This window comes from Gavialis gangeticus, unplaced genomic scaffold (genome assembly GCF_001723915.1).
Source record: "Gavialis gangeticus isolate Ggan-Ray unplaced genomic scaffold, GavGan_comp1, whole genome shotgun sequence".
NCBI classification, from domain to species: domain Eukaryota; kingdom Metazoa; phylum Chordata; order Crocodylia; family Gavialidae; genus Gavialis; species Gavialis gangeticus.
The window spans coordinates 9773625-9791266 of record NW_017728997.1 but is presented as its reverse complement, the minus strand read 5'-3'; the positions used below and the strand labels follow the sequence as shown (position 1 = coordinate 9791266).

Sequence of the window (17642 nt, the reverse complement as noted above, 5' to 3'; positions counted from 1 at the left end):
CCACTCTGTTTAAATTTCCAACCATTACTGGCATTTTGTTTTTAAATTCCACCTCTTATCAGACTGCTTCACTGCTTGCATTTTTGGGACTTTCAGCATTATACTGCTTTGGTGATCATATGTAGCATATGCAGCAACCGTATTTACTTTCAAGATCGAAGTGACACTCCATTTGCTTCCTTCTTAACTAGATGCATGTGTCCATGTGAGTGAGAGGCTCCTTAAGTAAAAACATCTAATTTTCCTTTAGGTCTGGGTTGTCCTTTAAAGGTCATACTGACTTAAATAAACTTTGGAACTGGGCATAAGAGAAGATAAACATGAGAGGTTTGTTTTTACATTGATTGTGCCATGGAAAAAAACACGTGTGCTCAACCTTCAGCAAGTACAGTGATTTATTTATTTATTTATTTTTATTTGCATGCATAGGCCTGGTATCTACGTATCCTGCCCTTTTATGCCTGAATATCACTTTTACAGGCACAGTGAAGGAAACATAAGGTAGTTCAAACACAAGATAGTGATGATGTCCAGAGTTGTGTTTAATACCTAATATTTAAAGGGTACTATTAGGTCATACTGTAAGCTAGACTGTATGTACACTTGTAATTACTTCTCTCATGAGTTCCTCTTGGTAAGTTCATAGCCCTGTTGTATCATGGTATTTGATCTTGCATCTGGGAAAGCAAATAGGTGTCTCTTCAGAGGCTGTAATGACATTTAACATCATCTCCCTGGAGATATTTCTAAGGAATATAATCTTGCTCAGTTAAAATTAATGAGCATCAAGGCACAGCGTTCTGAGCCTAGCTGCTTGTTTGCTGTCAGAGAGCTCAAACCTAGCCCTCGCTGCAGTACTAAAATGCATTCTTGACCTGTCAAGGGACTGGGAACAATACTTATTGTTAGGAGGTGATGCAGTGACATCCTAATTGAACCCTCTTTTCAAACATTTAATAGTAAAAGTTCTTCTGTCATGCAAAGAGTGAAACATTTGCAGTTGTAGAATAGGACCAATTTCTGGTTCAATTTTCACATATTCACATGCTATAAAACCCACAAGGAGTTGCACAGTATTGATGGCCATTTCTGTCCTGGCTGTCTACTCTACTGGGTCTGTATGAAAAGAGTCTGGGAAGGGCACAGTGGGAGGTGTCTGCTGTTTATGCTCAAAGCCACCTTAGTCCTGCTAGGTCTACTATTCAGAGCACTCAAAAGAATTCTGATTCATCGCCAGCCAGAACGTGGATGTTTATTAACACTTTTTCTCCATATATCTATATCTATCTATATATATCTATAGATATTTAACAGCACATAACTGTTAAATGAGGCCATATATATGAATCCATGCTCTAAATGTTCATGTTATAAAAGCTAAGGAATCAGACTCAAAACCTTGTAACACTGGTGTAATACTGATGTGTGTGTGTGTGTGGGGGGGGAGGTGTCTATATATATATACATGTATATGTGTGTGTGTGTGTGTGTGTGTGTGTATTGCCTCATTTAATGTGCTGTGGACACACTAGAACCTAGTTGGCAAAGTAGTTAACAAGCTTTTCCATCATTTTTTGTGCTTCATGGAAGCTGATACGGTGAGAGGATAGAGGCAATTTGCATGGATTTTATGAGAGCCTGTTTTTCCCCAGCATATTCAGGGTGGGAACCATGTGTGCAAGATAACTGTCATTCTTACTTGTAAGTACAAAAGCATCAACCGACCATTAACAATAATTAACATTTGATTCTAAAAATGTCTTTGACAGCACTGCTAAGTCATTTCAGTTCAAGAAAATAATTTATTTAAGTAACTTTGCTGTGGGGTTATAATAAAGTAATTAATACGCTGGAACAGAATGTAGCGGCTCTTAGCAGTATGCAATTTATGGCAGCCATAAAAAATATAGTTAAAACATAAGGAACCCAAAGACGTAGTGAAGGAATTTTACAAGAAACTTTAGCTTTACCTTTAAAACGACAATGGAAAAGGAGTTGCATAGGGCCAGTGGGGCCCTCAGTGGGATTAGTCATGTGATTCACTAATGTACTGGAACAGTACAATTTGCTCGTATGAATTATGGCTCAACAGTGTGGGAGCTCAGTGAGGACTCCTGATGGAGGAAGGGTTGCTGGTATATGCGAGGGGGTCTCCATCCTCTCTTTCATGTGTTTAGCAGGGCTTTGTGTATGTTGTATGAAAATTGCTACTTACTCTTCTGGTAAGAGGTATGGATCTAACACCGAGACTGGTGAAGTAGGGGATCCTATCTTGGTGAGAGCCATGATGTGTTCAAAGGTGATATCAGTCTGAGTGCCCATGTCGACCAGCTGAGACTCATGAGAAGAGCTGAAGATCTTGGTGCGTGGTGTTCTCCTCAGGACCTGTACCACGATGGGCTCCTTCGCTGTTTTGAAGGCTTCCACTGCCTGCTCGTGCGTTGCTTTGGATAAATCCTTTCCGTTCACCTGTAGAAGGAAGGAAAGGTAAAGAATCGGATCACAACTACTGGAAATCAGTAAGCAAAAATTCCACATGGCTTGTTGCCCATTTGTTTTGCACAACACCTACTGCCACCATTTCTATGTTTCTGTGATCTATCCAGTGATCTATTCTATGGCCACTTTCCATCCTGATGCCTATTTGATGTAAATATTCATTCAGTATAGATCACAGAAACACAGAAATGGTGGCAGTAGGTGTTGTGCAAAACCCTGATGCCCAGAAGCACCCTTCAGTCTGCAACTTCCTTTACAACTGCCTTCTCTCTCTGGTCCTGCTTCTCTAACAGCGACCATCTTTCCTTTCTTGCCTATGCTTTATCACTTGATTTCCCTCACCTTGTTGGCATCTCTATTTAGTTTAATAAATGATAACTAAAAATCTGGGAACAGGGCAAATTAAAAATGTTATGCCAGCTAGTTGTTTACACCATTGGATTTTGAACCCCCTCTCTTAGCAATCTCTATTTTTCTTTTAATTTCAGTGGTAAGCTTTTACTACATTTCTTATTTGAATCGGTGCCTCATTTGCTGCTAGAAATCTCTCACCACTTGTCCTAGCAGAACAAGATATTGATTCTCTTGTTATTTTTCCTAGGTCCTTTCAAAATCGTTTAACCTTATTACTGAACTACGAGACTTTTGGGACAAGCCCTCTGAATAAGTAATTTGCCATTAGAACCTTGTAAATAACTTTGCTGCTGAAACATTGTCATCATGTCCTAACACTGCAATGAATGCTCAGCCACCACCGTGGTGATGAAAAAGGAGACTGCACTGGATCCCTTATGCTTCTTCCTCTCCCTCATCCTAACCATCTCAGACCACACTGCTGGAATAAATGTTGACCTTGTAGCCTTTTCTTACCTCCCATCCCAGTAACCTTCCCCTTCATCTAGATAAGTGTAAATATACAAGTATTTGCAGATGCAAGACAGATGTATACATGCTACTTATAAATTGAGTATAGATTATTGAAGCAGAGATTTAAACCCAAAGTGTTAGGCTACAGTCTCTCTTTAGTCTAATGAATATGTAATAACTTCATCTAAAGCGGACCACTTGCAGTAGGAGGTGTATTGAGAGAGGGTCAGCCCAGAATAGCTGATAATGTGGTGGCTGAGGCACTTTCTCTTGGGATGCAGGAAACAGATGTTCAGTCAGATAAAGGACGAATGATTTGAACCCAGGACTCCCACGTCCAAGAGGAAGTCTACAAACCACTGGGGGATTTGGCTGTTCTAGGATGGGAGTTCTCTTGGGTGTAAACCTTCAACATTTTAACCGGCTGAAAAGATGCAGTTCTATAGCATTTTCAACCAAATCCCTCCATTTTTTCCCCCAACCTTAGCAGAGGTTCCATCTGAAATTAACTCATTTGATGGGCTTTTGTAGCTGGGAAAGAGCGTGTGGCTTTGCAGTGCAGTCTGCAGTAGGTTACTGCCAGGATCTACCAGTAGATCTGAAGGGTTTGTCCTTTACCTTTCACCCCAGTAGACAGTTACCATTGTAATGCCAATGAACAGGGCAAATATAAGAAGCTCTCCCAGGGCAAGTTGTGTATATTAATAGTGTAGCAAAATAGCAATATTTAAGCAAATGATGCTGCAGCTTAATAGACCTACTCAGACCAACAAACAACTTTTCTGTGGACCCTCTGCAGGGTTACAGTGGTTTCTGCTGGGGCCAGCTGGACCAAATACGAGTCAAAATCTGAAAGGACTTGTAGCCATTTGGTGACAGAATTAGCAAGAATGAAAACTGCAGCTCTACCAGTCCAGGACATTTTTTTTTTCCAGTGGATGATGTTTTAAATTCCTGTACTTTCTCCAGCAGGAAATCTATACATTTGACAATGTTAGGAAATCTGCAAAACTGATGTATTGGTTAAGTGAGGGAGCAATCATCTTCTGCAATAAAGTATATACAATCTTTCTCCAGGCACCCACTGAAAGAGAGTGAATTTCTTTTAATGTACATCCACAAATTAATATTACAGACTTGCATACCCTAGCATTATCTGCTGCTGCTCCTACAGCATTCAGGTAATTTTTGTGAATAGGCAGAAAGTGATACTAGCCTATGCAGCAGAGGTTAAGCTCCTGGAGAACACAATTTGAAACTCTATGTATATACAGCTAGGTTTTGATGATCCTATTCAGGCTGAATAATACTCTATTTCACAAACAACCCCACTGGGACAAGTGGAGATTACTGAGAGAGTAAGGTGTTTTTCAATGTGATGATAATACCTGAATTTTGCCTATAGCTGACAGACTGTCTATAGCAAGAAGCTATAAGAAGTACCTAAAAAAAAAAAGAGGGTTCAATCCAGTGCCTAATCAATTTAAAAGGCTAAATTTCTTTTGAATTACCATGTGCACATAACACTTATTACACTGTCATCTTAAGCTCATCACAGAGAAGCTGGGAGAGGTGATGACACTAGTGTTTTGATCAGTCAGCTGAGAACGGGAGCTTTTCTGCAATGCGTTTTGCATTACATTTACATTACACAAACAGTTGCACTAACTGCAAATGCTCAGAGTGATGCTACGCATGTAAAGTTTGGCCTGGTCAAATTGAATATCATTAACTCGCCCAATTGAGCAGATTACTTTAAAACAATTTGTACAGCTGTAAAATTAAATCCAACATAATGTTTTTTGTGGAAACAGGAAATGCTGATTATGTGCCTGGTTTTAGTATCTGCTGTAAATTTAAATGCTGCAAATTTTACTGTGTAAGGTCTAAAATTGTGGGTGTGTTAAATACGTGTACAATGAAGGCTAATAAGCAATCAAAATTTAAGAAAAAGTTATATTGTGGCTGATGTGGTTACAGAACTGTGCTGAAATATCCACAGGCAAACTTTTAGATGATCCGTTTTCCACAAGTTAATTCTATAAACCTAGTAAAATGTTATGACTAATGTCAGTAAGATTAGTCATCCTGTGACCAATGTCTTTCCCAGTAACATAGCTAATTCTTTTTTGTTAAACATATAGGGCACTGACAGTCATGAACCATCCCCCCTCCCCCCAAAAAAACCCAGTGCTTTACTGGAAGAGGAACCACGTTAGTTCAGCCTGGCTCCCTGGCATTTGTATAGATTGGGCACTTCAGCAGGGCTTTTTTGTGCTTCTATCTAATGATTCAATCAGCCATTAGATAAAAGTGCCAATAACTCCGCTGATGCACCCAATCTATATAGGCATTGGGTGAGCTGGGTCAAACTAACGCAGTGCCTCTTATGGGCATGCGCTGTGCTTGGTGCGGGGGCACGCCAAGCTGAAAGTAAAGCACCAGGTTTTTTTCCCACGTCTGTAAGCAGTCATATTCAAGAGGCCTGCATATTCATGACCGACTGCATCAGAACATTTCAGCAAAGCATGGGATTGCTCTTTTGCCTGAATCCTAACTCATTGTGCTCTCACAATGACTTACTATGGCAATAACTTCAATATCACAAAGTTTAATAACATCAGGTGAGGAACAGTAGGTAAAAACCTTAAAAAAGACTTTTTTTTTTTTTTTACTCTACTAGTACAGCATTTTGGTTTCAGCCATTTTGAAAGCAGTTTAAGTGCACTGAACTTCTGTTGTGTTACAGATTTGAACCAGTTTCTGATCACTTATATCAGTTTATGTATAATTTCTGTCCCTAGTCTAAGAGGTCAGACCCAATGCAGACATATTTAGAAGAAGAGCCAGCTAACACAGAGAAGATTTGTTGATGTAAAGCTTAAGCTTATTGCTAGAGGGAATTATTCCATATTCTGGCATCTATAACCTGCAGCTGCCAAGTTTCTCTACACAGCTGACTCCCAAGCCAGAATTAGACAAAAGGAAAAAGACCGATGTCAAAGCTTTCAGTGCTGACAGAGGAATTAAATGCAGATCTTCCATTGAAGTTATGAGTACTGAATACCTAAATCACAGATCAGAGTGATTTTAAAATCTCACCCCAAATATTTCAGTGTAAGAACTGCCCAGTACACAGTAGTTGGTTAGTGAATGAAGTACAATGGTTGTGTATCTTATGTATATATATGTTTATGGTAGTGGTTTGCTATGTGACTAATGAATACAGTGGTAAAGGAAGAATTACATTTATTATGAGATTTTTATACACTGAATTAGTTTTCTGTAGAAATTTTCTTGGGAGTTTGGTGGTTGAGAACCGGTAGATGCAGGAAAGATGACACTTAATGGCAACATACAGGTAATTTAAATGAGATGGGTAGTAATTCTACCTGGTAACCACTCCACCAGTCCATGTGTCCATACTAATAAATACCCAATGGATATCTAATAGATTTGACAGCCAATAGGAGAAGGCCTCATTCTGAAGCCTTGCTAAAGATTGAATGAGTATTTTTTGTGATTATTATGTACATGTATTATTGTGCACATATTATACACATTTGTTAAATATGCCTCTCTTGCTAATTAGGAAAAAGAGTATGTTTTCACAATAGTTTTCTTGATGAGCTCACTCTTTTTGGAACTGTGGACAATATTTGGTTCATAGCTGCTCTGGATTTATCTTAGTTAACTTCCTAAAAGTCACTGGACTTAATTTCAGTATTATACCGGTGTTGCAAGGTTCTGAGTCTGATTCCTTACCTTTTGTAACGTGAATATTTAGAACGTGGATTCGTAGGGACAAAGTACAGAAATGGGCAACATGCATTATCAAATTCCTGGAGTAGATATCCTTCCTTTAGGATATGTAGATAAGATCAAGAAGAGTGTGTAACCCATTCATCAGTGTGTGTTATTTATCTCCCTCTATGCCCAACCTGAGCAGTAGGCGAGCTTTACTCTCAGGTTCAGAGGCTGATTCTTTGCTTCAGTTATGGAAAATCAGTCTTTTAGTTGTGAAGAGCTCAATTTCAATCCTTGCTGTTGGTCAAAATGGTAGCTAGGATGATCAGCTCCATAAACTTCCTTTTGAAGAGCTGCATGAGTAGGAAAACGACTGATGGTGCAGTACATGGAGCTACTGCTGGTACCGGTTCTGGCAGGATGTGGGAGAATGTTTGAAATGACTTGTAGTACTCAGCCTATGGAGACACTCATCCCTGTGTGTATATACAATTAATGCCCTCAAGGCATCTTCTTTCTTCTTGTCTGTTATGTTAACCTAAAAGCTCTCTGTGTATTTAGCATTACAGGCAAATGTGAAATAGATGGCCTGAGAATGCCTATATGATTTTCCTATTCTGTGAAACGTGATTATGTCAGTGACTGAGTAAATGTTCTGCATATATTGTGGCACAGTATAACACGGCCTAATCCTTTTTATTGTGGAATAAAGCTAAAGTCAAGGAAAATACAACTTAATATAGTTTAACTATATGAAACTAACCATGAGCCACAGTTATTAGAGATTTTAAGCAGAATTCCTTGTTGATTTCGATGGAGTGGCCTTATAAATTGAAGGGATAATATTGACTATTTTTTAGAACATGCATTTGGAAAAAGTAGATGAAGTAGTCCCATTTTTAAATGCTCTGCATCTTACAGGGCTGCCCAAGCATTGCAGCTGAACAGGCAGATTGGCATGCGGGTGACTAAATTTGCTTCTGTACCTGAGTGCTAATTTATGAACTCAAGTGCAAGATTTCAGTCTGTGCCAAATCCTTGGTCCAGCATCTGCACTACCCCACTGATGTGCAGGACTTCTACAAACCCATGCAACCAACCATGAGAGCATCGTCCAGGGGTAAGGTTTTGCTGCTGCTACTTCTCATGTCTTTATACTACATTTAACCATTTTGTTACACATTAATAACTCTTTTTGTGCTCATTTATTGTACTTTGCAAGGTATTTTCATTGTATATGTGCCTTCAAGCACTGCATCAGGTGTGGCATAGTTTGAGGTTTTGTGCCGCAGTCACAGGTGATTGAACCAATGCTATAGACCCACTTCTTCATTAGTTCCTTGGAGCATCCAACTCCAGTATGTAAGTGGTTGAGCCACCTTTGCCATGGTTCGTTTGTCCCTGGTAGTAAGGACTCGGCTGCTTGAATGCCCATTTTTCCACTGTTGAGTATTTTCTTCAGTCTCTCATTCCACATCTGTCATTGTGTCTCCTTGGGTGTGGCATCGAGAGGTTGTGCGCTGGTGAGGATACTCCTGTGTGACTGACTCCAGATGCTTGTGAAGCAGAAAGACAATCTCTTAAGCATTAATCAAAGAGGATGCTATTTGTGTTCCTATACACTAGTAAGCACAGGGTAGATGCACGATGTCATAGATTAACGAAATAAACTATAGAGAGAGAGCACAAGCTTTTGTAAGCACAAATTCACTTCAACAGATTCTGTAGTCATTTCTGGCTGGCTATACGTACCAGCTTCAGAAAGTACAAGAATTTTTCTAATTGTTCTCAAAGTTATGGGTCAGAAATCTTTAGTCAGGGTTTTCCAGAAAAACGAAAGGGCCTGTTTTGATGAAAGTTTGTCTTGATCATCCAATCCTGCTGGCCACTGCTCTTCTGATGTCAGGCAGAGCAATGCCAGCCAGCAGGTACACACTTTTTTAGTTTGGTAGGCTTCAGACATCCTGCTCTTAAGAGTGGAATACAGCCTGTGCACCGCCGATCTCCATTTAGTGACTTCAAAACTGTCTTCAGAGTGCTACAACTGAGGTCTCAGAGTTGGGCTGTCAGCAAACCACCCCAGGCTTTGGATAGTTACCTTAAGCTCCTATTTCCCAGTCCACAGTCAAAGACTGCATCTTATAAATTTGCTACAATTTCTTGATAGTTGTCGTTACGCATGTCGCAGCTTCTGATTTTGTTTTTTTAAGCCTACTGAGGCTGTTTGGCGTTTATCAAAATACAGCAAACAAATGGAGCCCAAGACTCTAAATATTCATCTCTTGTCTTATCTACTTGGCCGATTCAGTTCTGCGCGAGAGTTGAGAACAGAGCAGTGTCTTTTTGCACATGTATTATTTCCATTCTATTTGTTTTTTCAGCTGGGGTAGGGTACTGAAAATCTTTATTTGGCAAGTTTTATTCAAAAGCAAAGTTAGACACCCTTGAAGCAAAGGATTATAATGGAAGTGCTGATCCAGCCTCCACTATAGATGCTTATCTACATGGGAAAATCACACTGTGTTAGATCAGAGCTTATGGTAACTGGCACAATGCTAAACATAACTAACTGGAGAAAGTTGGAACTGTTGTGTTTACTGTTGTGTTCGTTACTGGAGCTCCTCAAGATTTGCTTTCTAATAGGCTAATGTTAAAGGACACAGTATAATACGGACATCCAGAATTACTCTTCTATTTTCAAAATAGTCTTGAATTTTCTTTCTTATCTCATTATCAATGCAATGTCTCAGGATGGTACTTTTATTATTACTATTTATTGTTTGCTTCACCATCGGGCTTAACAAGCCTGAATCATGTACAAAGACCACATTGTGCTGGGTATTAAACCCAGAGGAAGAAATGGGTCCTGCCCCATGGTATTTACTAAGTAACAAGTTTTCATTATTTTAACTGAGTCCTTCACTGACTCCTTTAGAAAGAGCAGCAGGAACAGGATACTGTGAAATGATGATACTCATAGTGTTCCAGTCTGGACCCTATGGTGTCCTGATACCCAGAACCGAAGTCAGCATATCAAGGATAGTTTCAGAAAGCTCATCACTATTTTTATGAATTACATTTTTAAAAATGCTTGTTCTTCAAGTAATGAAAATTCCCAGACTCAAGCTTGCAGATGGCTTGCTCAGCCATTTGTTTTCTTTCTGCAATTCCTAGCACTGCAAGCAAAGATCATATAATGCTGAAGAGTAATGCTTTTGTGCTGATAGCAATAGTTTACTTTGTTGGTTTCCATGTAAAAGCAGCTAACCTTGCGTCCTTCCTAAACTTCAGTAGATAACCGTGTATTATTTGCAAATGTCTAATCTACACGGAAAGCTTGAGTCACAGTAGATAAACATCACTATTTTGAATTATTGCAAAGCTGGTAAATATACATTAGGCTACAGTTTAAGTAAAAAACATCTTTAAACTCCCTTTACTTTCTGCTTTCTAGCCACACGCTTTATCTCTGCTGCTTGTAAATTCTATGAAACAAAATTCTTACTTGTAAGTGGGAAATAACATTGGACATAACATAGAAAAATGACCACATATGCAAATACTTCAACAGGCTGCCAAAATCTACAACTATGCATAATTTCTTAAGAACCTTACTTGCCATGTGACAGAAACAATAGGATCTTTCATGGAAAAATGAATAAATCAGCTTGACTGAAACATACAATTGCTTGCTTTGGGAAATTTTCTTTCTTAATGGGTCTCGGAAATATATTGAATATGGAGGAAGCGACAAGTAAACTAAAGTGGGGGAAAATAGGCCTTAATGAAATCCATGGTGGAGCCAGGCAAGATAAATAAGTACGTGACACAGAGAGAAGAACCGTTACGTGAATATTTCTGCTAGGCTGCACAATAAACCCATGTTGTAGGTTGCTTTCCTTTTTTTTAATAGGGACCTTTTAAATAGCATGTAAAGCAATAAGGAAGTTACAGTGCATACTTCCCTGAGTTGCGTGAAAGTATAATATAAAGGGAAGGATGTAAAGCTACATTATGAAAGCAGCATGACATTTGTAAACATAAAGGTACATCTGGTTGGAGGAATTCAATGATTACCACAAGTATTTAAAGAACAGTTGGGGTGGAAAAACAGTGGTACTTTGAGCCTGATCCAATACCCACTGAAATTAGTGAGAGAGTTATCACTGACTACAATGGGCCTTGGTTCAAACCCTGACTGAGATAAATCTGATCACTAGAATAGGTGAAAAACAGGCCAAGATGTTATGAAACTAAGCAAGCCATCGACATGCAGTAGGCACAGGCGGTATCTGACAATGGGAAGCCAAGGGAGAGATACAAAATGACATGATAGTCCATTAAGGTAAGACATGATGTATGTTCCTAATCAAGGAAAGGGAAGAGAGATGATACAATAAGATAAAAAAAAAAGAGAGGGGCTCAGAAAACAAATCCAGACAGAAAGCCCCCATCCAAGCAAGTGGGCAGAAACTATGCGTTTAAATGTCATCTCAGTAACGTGGCTTTCATTCCTCTTTCCTGAGAAACAAAAAAGGAAAAAAGGAAATAGAAATGAATAAAAAGATCAGGGAAAGGGTGATGGAGTATTATAAGCTGGGAATGCGGACAAACATTTTTGAAGCTGTAGTGTAGGGTACTGTGCATCAGGCGAAATTCCTAGGTAGGGGACACAGCTGAAGCTGATGTCATATGACAATGTGTGAAGATGCTGATGGTAATAGTTACCTGGATAGAACTAGACAGAAATAAGGAGGTTACAGTGTGGGCCTGGGCAGGGCCCAGCTGGCTTCTGGAACCAGTTTTCAGTCCTTTTTACCTCTTGGCTTGGAGAACTGGATAGTTATTGACTAGTCATCTCTTAGGATTTATGTGAGAGGCAAGGATTTTTTACATTGTAGGTTTTCCATTGTAAGCAGTAGGTTTTAATATTTTCCATGTTATGGTAGCGAGCAATGTAGCCGTGATGGTCCAGGAACTGTGTGAGAGGCAAGAATTCTTGAACGTGTTGATTCGACATTTCAAATCTGGTGCATATATATTTCAGAGGGGATAATGGTTTCTTCTGGAATGTTTGAACATTAGAAGATGGGAAAAAGAGTCTGAAAGAAAGATGGAAAATTGGGGAAGAAGCTGATAATTTTAATAACTGGTAAAGAGTTTGCAATACACAGGATGGAATTTCCATTATGTTCTTGTGGCGCTGCAGATATAGTAAAGACTTGGACCTATAAAGGTTTCTCCACTTGATGGGTAGGTACACTGTTCGGCATCTTTTCAGTTGGAGCAAAAAGTTGGAATTTCCTTCTTACAAACTCTGCTGAAGTGAAATTTAGCTTGGAAGAGCAGACTTCCGCTCTTACAATTTCTCCCTTTATCCACGCAATATTTCACCTTGATGATTTTTTTTTCTGCTCAGTGCTTGAGTCCCACAATACTTTCAGAGCAAAATTAACTTAGTAAGATACTCATACAGATCTAGTGAAGACAGATGTAATATTTTTAGCTCCACTTTTCACCAGCTGAGCATCTGGACTCTAACTTTTCTGAAAGTCTATGTGCATTGACATCTTCTATCACGTTAATATTCAAGTTCATACTTCTGGGAGATTTTTTTTTAATTGTAACATACAATATTGTAATACAACTTAAACACTCAATTTATCAGTAATCTCTGCTTAATAAAGTACTGGGATAAGTGTCACAGTTTAGACTTTCTGGCCAGGGAAGGAGGGGGATAAGTATCTGGTTGGCAGCAGGTATTTGGATTACATACTTTGGGTGCATTAAAGGCATCTCTCCTTTACATAGATGGAAGTTGGTCCTTAAAGCTTTACCACACTCTGCTTTACAGCTCTCATACTCTTTTTCTCTGCTTTACCTCTTATCCGGCACCTAGGGAAAATCCAATGCCTTTCCTCCCTTCCTCCATGAAGGAGGAGAATTTGCACAAATGGAGTTTTAACACAAGATGTTTTAAGTGACACCTGCTTATATGACTAGCAGTGCGCCAGATCCATATCCACATGGGTCATATCCACATATCTGAGAGCTCATAGAGGAGAGAGTGTAAAGAGGTAAAATAATAAGCTGTGACAGGAAAATGTGGCAAGGCACTCTCATAAGGAAGTTCTAAAGTGTATAGACTATAGGTGTAGACCATCCAAATAATTGAAACTGGAGTACCATTGAGGAGGTGCTGCTGGACTTTAGTAAGTACCTAAAAGACAGAGGAACAAACCATATTTCTGGAAATAGTTTCTTGATTAGTATTTTTAATTCTTTTAAACTTTATTTTGCCTATAAAAATATGATGTACTTTACTTGGCTGCAATTTTGGCTATACGCACCAGAAAAAAAACTCTAAAGGGCAAATGAAAACATTCTGTAGAGTCTTGGCTACAGTAAAGTGTATAATGTATTGAAAGAAAGTAGTAACTTTCCCAGCTGTCTGTCAGATTATGTTGGTTTACATTGGTTTAATGTCATGAATAGTAAACATTTGTATGCATTATATGGCTTGTTGGTTGTTCTATAGTTCAAAAATGTCACAGAGGAAAACTTTTTTTTTTTGGTGCTTAAGAACGAGTAAGAAGCTTTTCTTTGTAGAAAACCATGCAAAGCCTTGGGAAATGCTCTACAAAAATGCTAGTTCTGTTAGACTACAGATGTCTGCGCCCCATTTGGAACCCTCTTTATGGTCTGATACACTTCTTTAGCAAGCTCTTAAGAAGTCTGCATTTTAAGAAAAAAGCAGCACAACTTTAAAGTTTTTTATAGAAACTGGAACAGCTAAAAAGCCCATTTTCTAACCCTCCTTTTCCTTAGGAATTGGAAAAAGAAGGTTCAAAATATAGGTTAATTCTTCTTGCAGCTCCATCTAATCCTCCTTTTATTTCATTAGTATGGACAGTCTTTCTCTCTCTCTCTTTCTTTAAAAAAACCCCAGAATTGTATTGTTTAGTAATAGACTGTTTCCACGTGTGTGCATTTCCCTTCTTCCTCACAAACCATTCATAACACCAAAGTTAAGATTGAAGGAAAATTCCTCCCTTAAGAAGACAGAAAACATTTTGTTCTCTAAAATATTTAACTTCCAAAAGGAAAATCTAGGCAGAAAAAAGCCTTGAAATAAAGCAAGTTTGTACTCTGTTAACACTCAGATGTGTTAATTAGGAACAGGGTAGCATAATTACTGTATAGAACATACTGGAAGTTATCCTTTTTCAGCGGGATCCTGGGGCCCACCACCAGTGCAACGTAGCTCCAAGTGAAATCAAAGGGAGTTTTACCATTGACTTTAGCTTTCATGCAAGCTGAGTTAGGTCACTGCTAAGTGCTTCTGAAAGTCCCACCTTTCACAGTTGGCTCTCAGGTTTCTCCTTGAATGTTGTGTTTACTGGGTTTAGTGATTTTTTATTTTTAAATGCCTGGGAACAAAAAATATTTTAATAGTTTCTAACAGAGTTAGAAGAGCAATCTTTTGAGTATCTGCTTCATTAAGCTATCTGGTCCATTGGTACGGGTATGTTTCCAGGCCCTTTTCTTTAATGAACCTTTCTGCCACTTTAATGAGCATAACGTAGGCAGAAGCAACCCATGATCTTTGAGTGAAGTACAAATGGTAGCCAAACATGAATTTTTCACAAACAGAGTGTAGCCACCCTCCGTTATCCTACTTTCCCTAGTTCACCTGAGGGGCTGCCTCTATGCGCTGTGGACCTAAACTGCAGTAGAGTTATCATTCTGGGAAAGCATTACACTGACATGGATGACACTGTAATGCAAGGCGGCTTCTCAGCTATGCTGTAGCCAAGAGGCAAAAACTGCGTACAGCACAGCGAGGTGTTTCTCTGACCTGAAGATTACAAACAACCTTCGTGGGTATCCAGTTAGAAGGATCAGCTTGAAAATGCAGAGCCCCTCGAACAAAGGGAGGTGTCGGAGTCAGAGACGTCTTTATCTCTTGGGCTGCCTCTTACCACTCTGCAACAACTTTATTGTGATCAATGCGGGCGGAGGAAATGGCAGCAGAAGTTTAATCAGATTAGCAGAGGGTTTGATATGACACTGATTTAACTAAGCCAGCTAGCTGAGCCTGGGGGCAAGCTGCAGCAAAGCAAAAACATCCTTACCAACGATGTGCTGTTCTGGCCGACGTTCGTTACAGATCAGACCAGCGCAACTTTGTGGGTAGACCAGGCCTAGTAAAAAATCATAGTAACACCGTCTTATGTTGGTAGCCTGTCAATGAGCCCATGTGGGCCCCACTGTGCAAACAAAATGGGAGACAGACCCTGCCTTGAAGAGTTTCTCAGCGAAACAGCCCAGACAGACATGGAGAATACAGGATTATGTCACTGTACCAGACCAAACAGAATGAAGAATCCAGGGTCAGAGACTGAATAACATGACCAAGGTCACACAAAGACTCTGCCATAGATGAAGGCTGAACCAAAATCACATGAGATAGTCTAGTGCAGCGTTTCTGAACTGGGGGTACATGTACCCCCAGGGGGTACGTGAAGCCTCATCAGGGGGTAAGTGAGATATATTTCATATGATGTCTAACAGAGGTCAAAGGGCCTAAAAAAAGTCTTGACAATTTGAAATTGCTGGGGCTTTACTGCCGTAAAGCATGCATGCACGTGGAAACCAGATATCCTACTCCTGCTCCATGCCTCAACCTCGCACCGGAAACGTCGCTCCTAGGGGGTACGTGAATTCTCACTCTGAGACCAAGGGGTACGTCAACTGAAACAGGTTCAGAACCGCTGGGCTACAGCCGTAAAACCACACTTCCCTTCTACCCATGGGAACAAATTCCCAGCACCAGTAGCCGTCCATCCTTCGATTAACACTTCAGCCTTTTGCTCTCTTGCTCCTCACTTCATCTTCCTACTCTGCCTTATTACCCTCCTGCTCCCTGGCCATGGTGGGGGGCGGGGGGCATTCAGTGAAGCAGGGGAGGGTGGCAGCAGCTGACTATGGAGAAAGCTACATCCAAAAGGAAAAAAGAAGTTGTCACTAGTTGAAGAGGGGAAAATGCTTTTGTTTAGATGTAAAGTGTAAATGCTGCTCAGCACAGACAGGGTTTTTGATTGGCGGTAAATTCATAGTTTCATAGTTTCTAGGGTCGGAAGGGACCTGAGCAGATCATCTAGTCCGACCCCCTGCCATGGCAGGAAGAGCACTGGGGTCAAATTCAGAGAAGCTCCTGAGAAATGCATTCGAGAACGGTGTCAGACTGCCTATGTCAGAGGAAAATTTGCTCCATTGCCTCATAAATACTCCATACGGAGACTGGTGAAAAAACGTTGGCCTAATAAAAGTATGGTTTTTTTTAGCTGAACTATGGGAAACTTTGTTTTTTGGCTAAAACATGGCATCAATAAATAGCACAATTTGTTTAGAATGCACTACATTGGCCTTTAAAGCCCGAGCTTGTTTACGTCGTCCGGTTACCTGCTCCCTCCCGCCAGATCCCAGACCGGCCAGTTCAGCAAGCCTGAACAGACGCCCACTATTTGTGTTTGCCTAACTAGCCTCAGATTGAGTTGATGCCAATATATACACACAGAGTGCTCTCTTGTGCTGGTGAGAGCCAAGCATGACCTTTCGTTTCATTATTAATGAGCACAACAAAACGCATTTATTAAACCTGCACTTTTTCATTGTTCCATATGTTTCCTTTTGGCCTGCCCACGTCTGACATGTGACAGTAAAACATGGAGTGACTGGCTCTGCTGCCTTTTCCCCTGTGGACTCCTAGCCACCTGCTTCATAGCATTAAACAGATGCGGATGTGTAAAGCAACCCATCCTTTCAATCGGTTACCCTGAAAAGCAAAACAAAGCGAAACAACTTTTTTCCAAACAAAGCTTGGCGGGTTCGGCAGTTGATTTGTTCAAACTGAAGAAGAAAATATATTTTAAGCAGCTTATAAAAAAGAAAAGAAAATTTCAGCTCCATGGTCGATCAGTTTGTTTTGCAAGTGACCATTAGGCATGATGTTTATTTCATATCACATCATGCTTTATGTTTCTTTAACAACCAGAATATTCCTCCAGCATGCTATAAAGCGTATTTTCCAGAGTCATTCGAACAGAGGCATTGCATTATTCATCGTCAAGTGAAGAGGAAAATTTCAATTGCCAGTTTCTGGTAAATGTCTAATTAAGAAAGGGGACTTCTGAGCCACAGACAGGCGCCACAATCATTAAAGGGCAGTTTTCTGAAGATTATGGGTCTCCAGTCTGTCAAGCAGAGTTTTTTTTTTTTCTTCAGCTGAACTAATTCAGCAGTAGCAAACCCTGCCTAGAACAAAGCCCTTGGAATTAACATCTTGTTTAAGCAAACACACGCCTACTTTGAAGTAAGTGTGATAGGTTCACTACTGTTATTGAGGTCAAGTTTATATTTTGTCACTTAACTATTATAGCTTCAACACTATTCTTAGTTTGGATCCTAGCTGAAGTTTGTACGCAAAGCATATGTTCAGGATTTCTTTCTTTTTTTTTTTTTTTTTT

The 17642-nt window shown here is 39.8% G+C and overlaps 1 protein-coding gene across 2 annotated transcripts in view; it reads right to left on the bottom strand.

Annotated features, from left to right (window-relative positions):
- The window catches only part of PDZRN3 (PDZ domain containing ring finger 3), a 206203-nt gene that overhangs the window by 18477 nt on the left and 170084 nt on the right, over positions 1-17642 (bottom strand). Inside the window, exon 3 of one of the 2 annotated variants that reach the window (XM_019504737.1) lies at positions 2216-2467. In XM_019504737.1, the coding sequence (XP_019360282.1) occupies positions 2216-2467 (252 nt within the window). Of the gene's footprint in view, positions 1-2215; positions 2470-17642 lie in introns of both variants that reach the window. The other variant, XM_019504738.1, reaches the window with a different exon arrangement.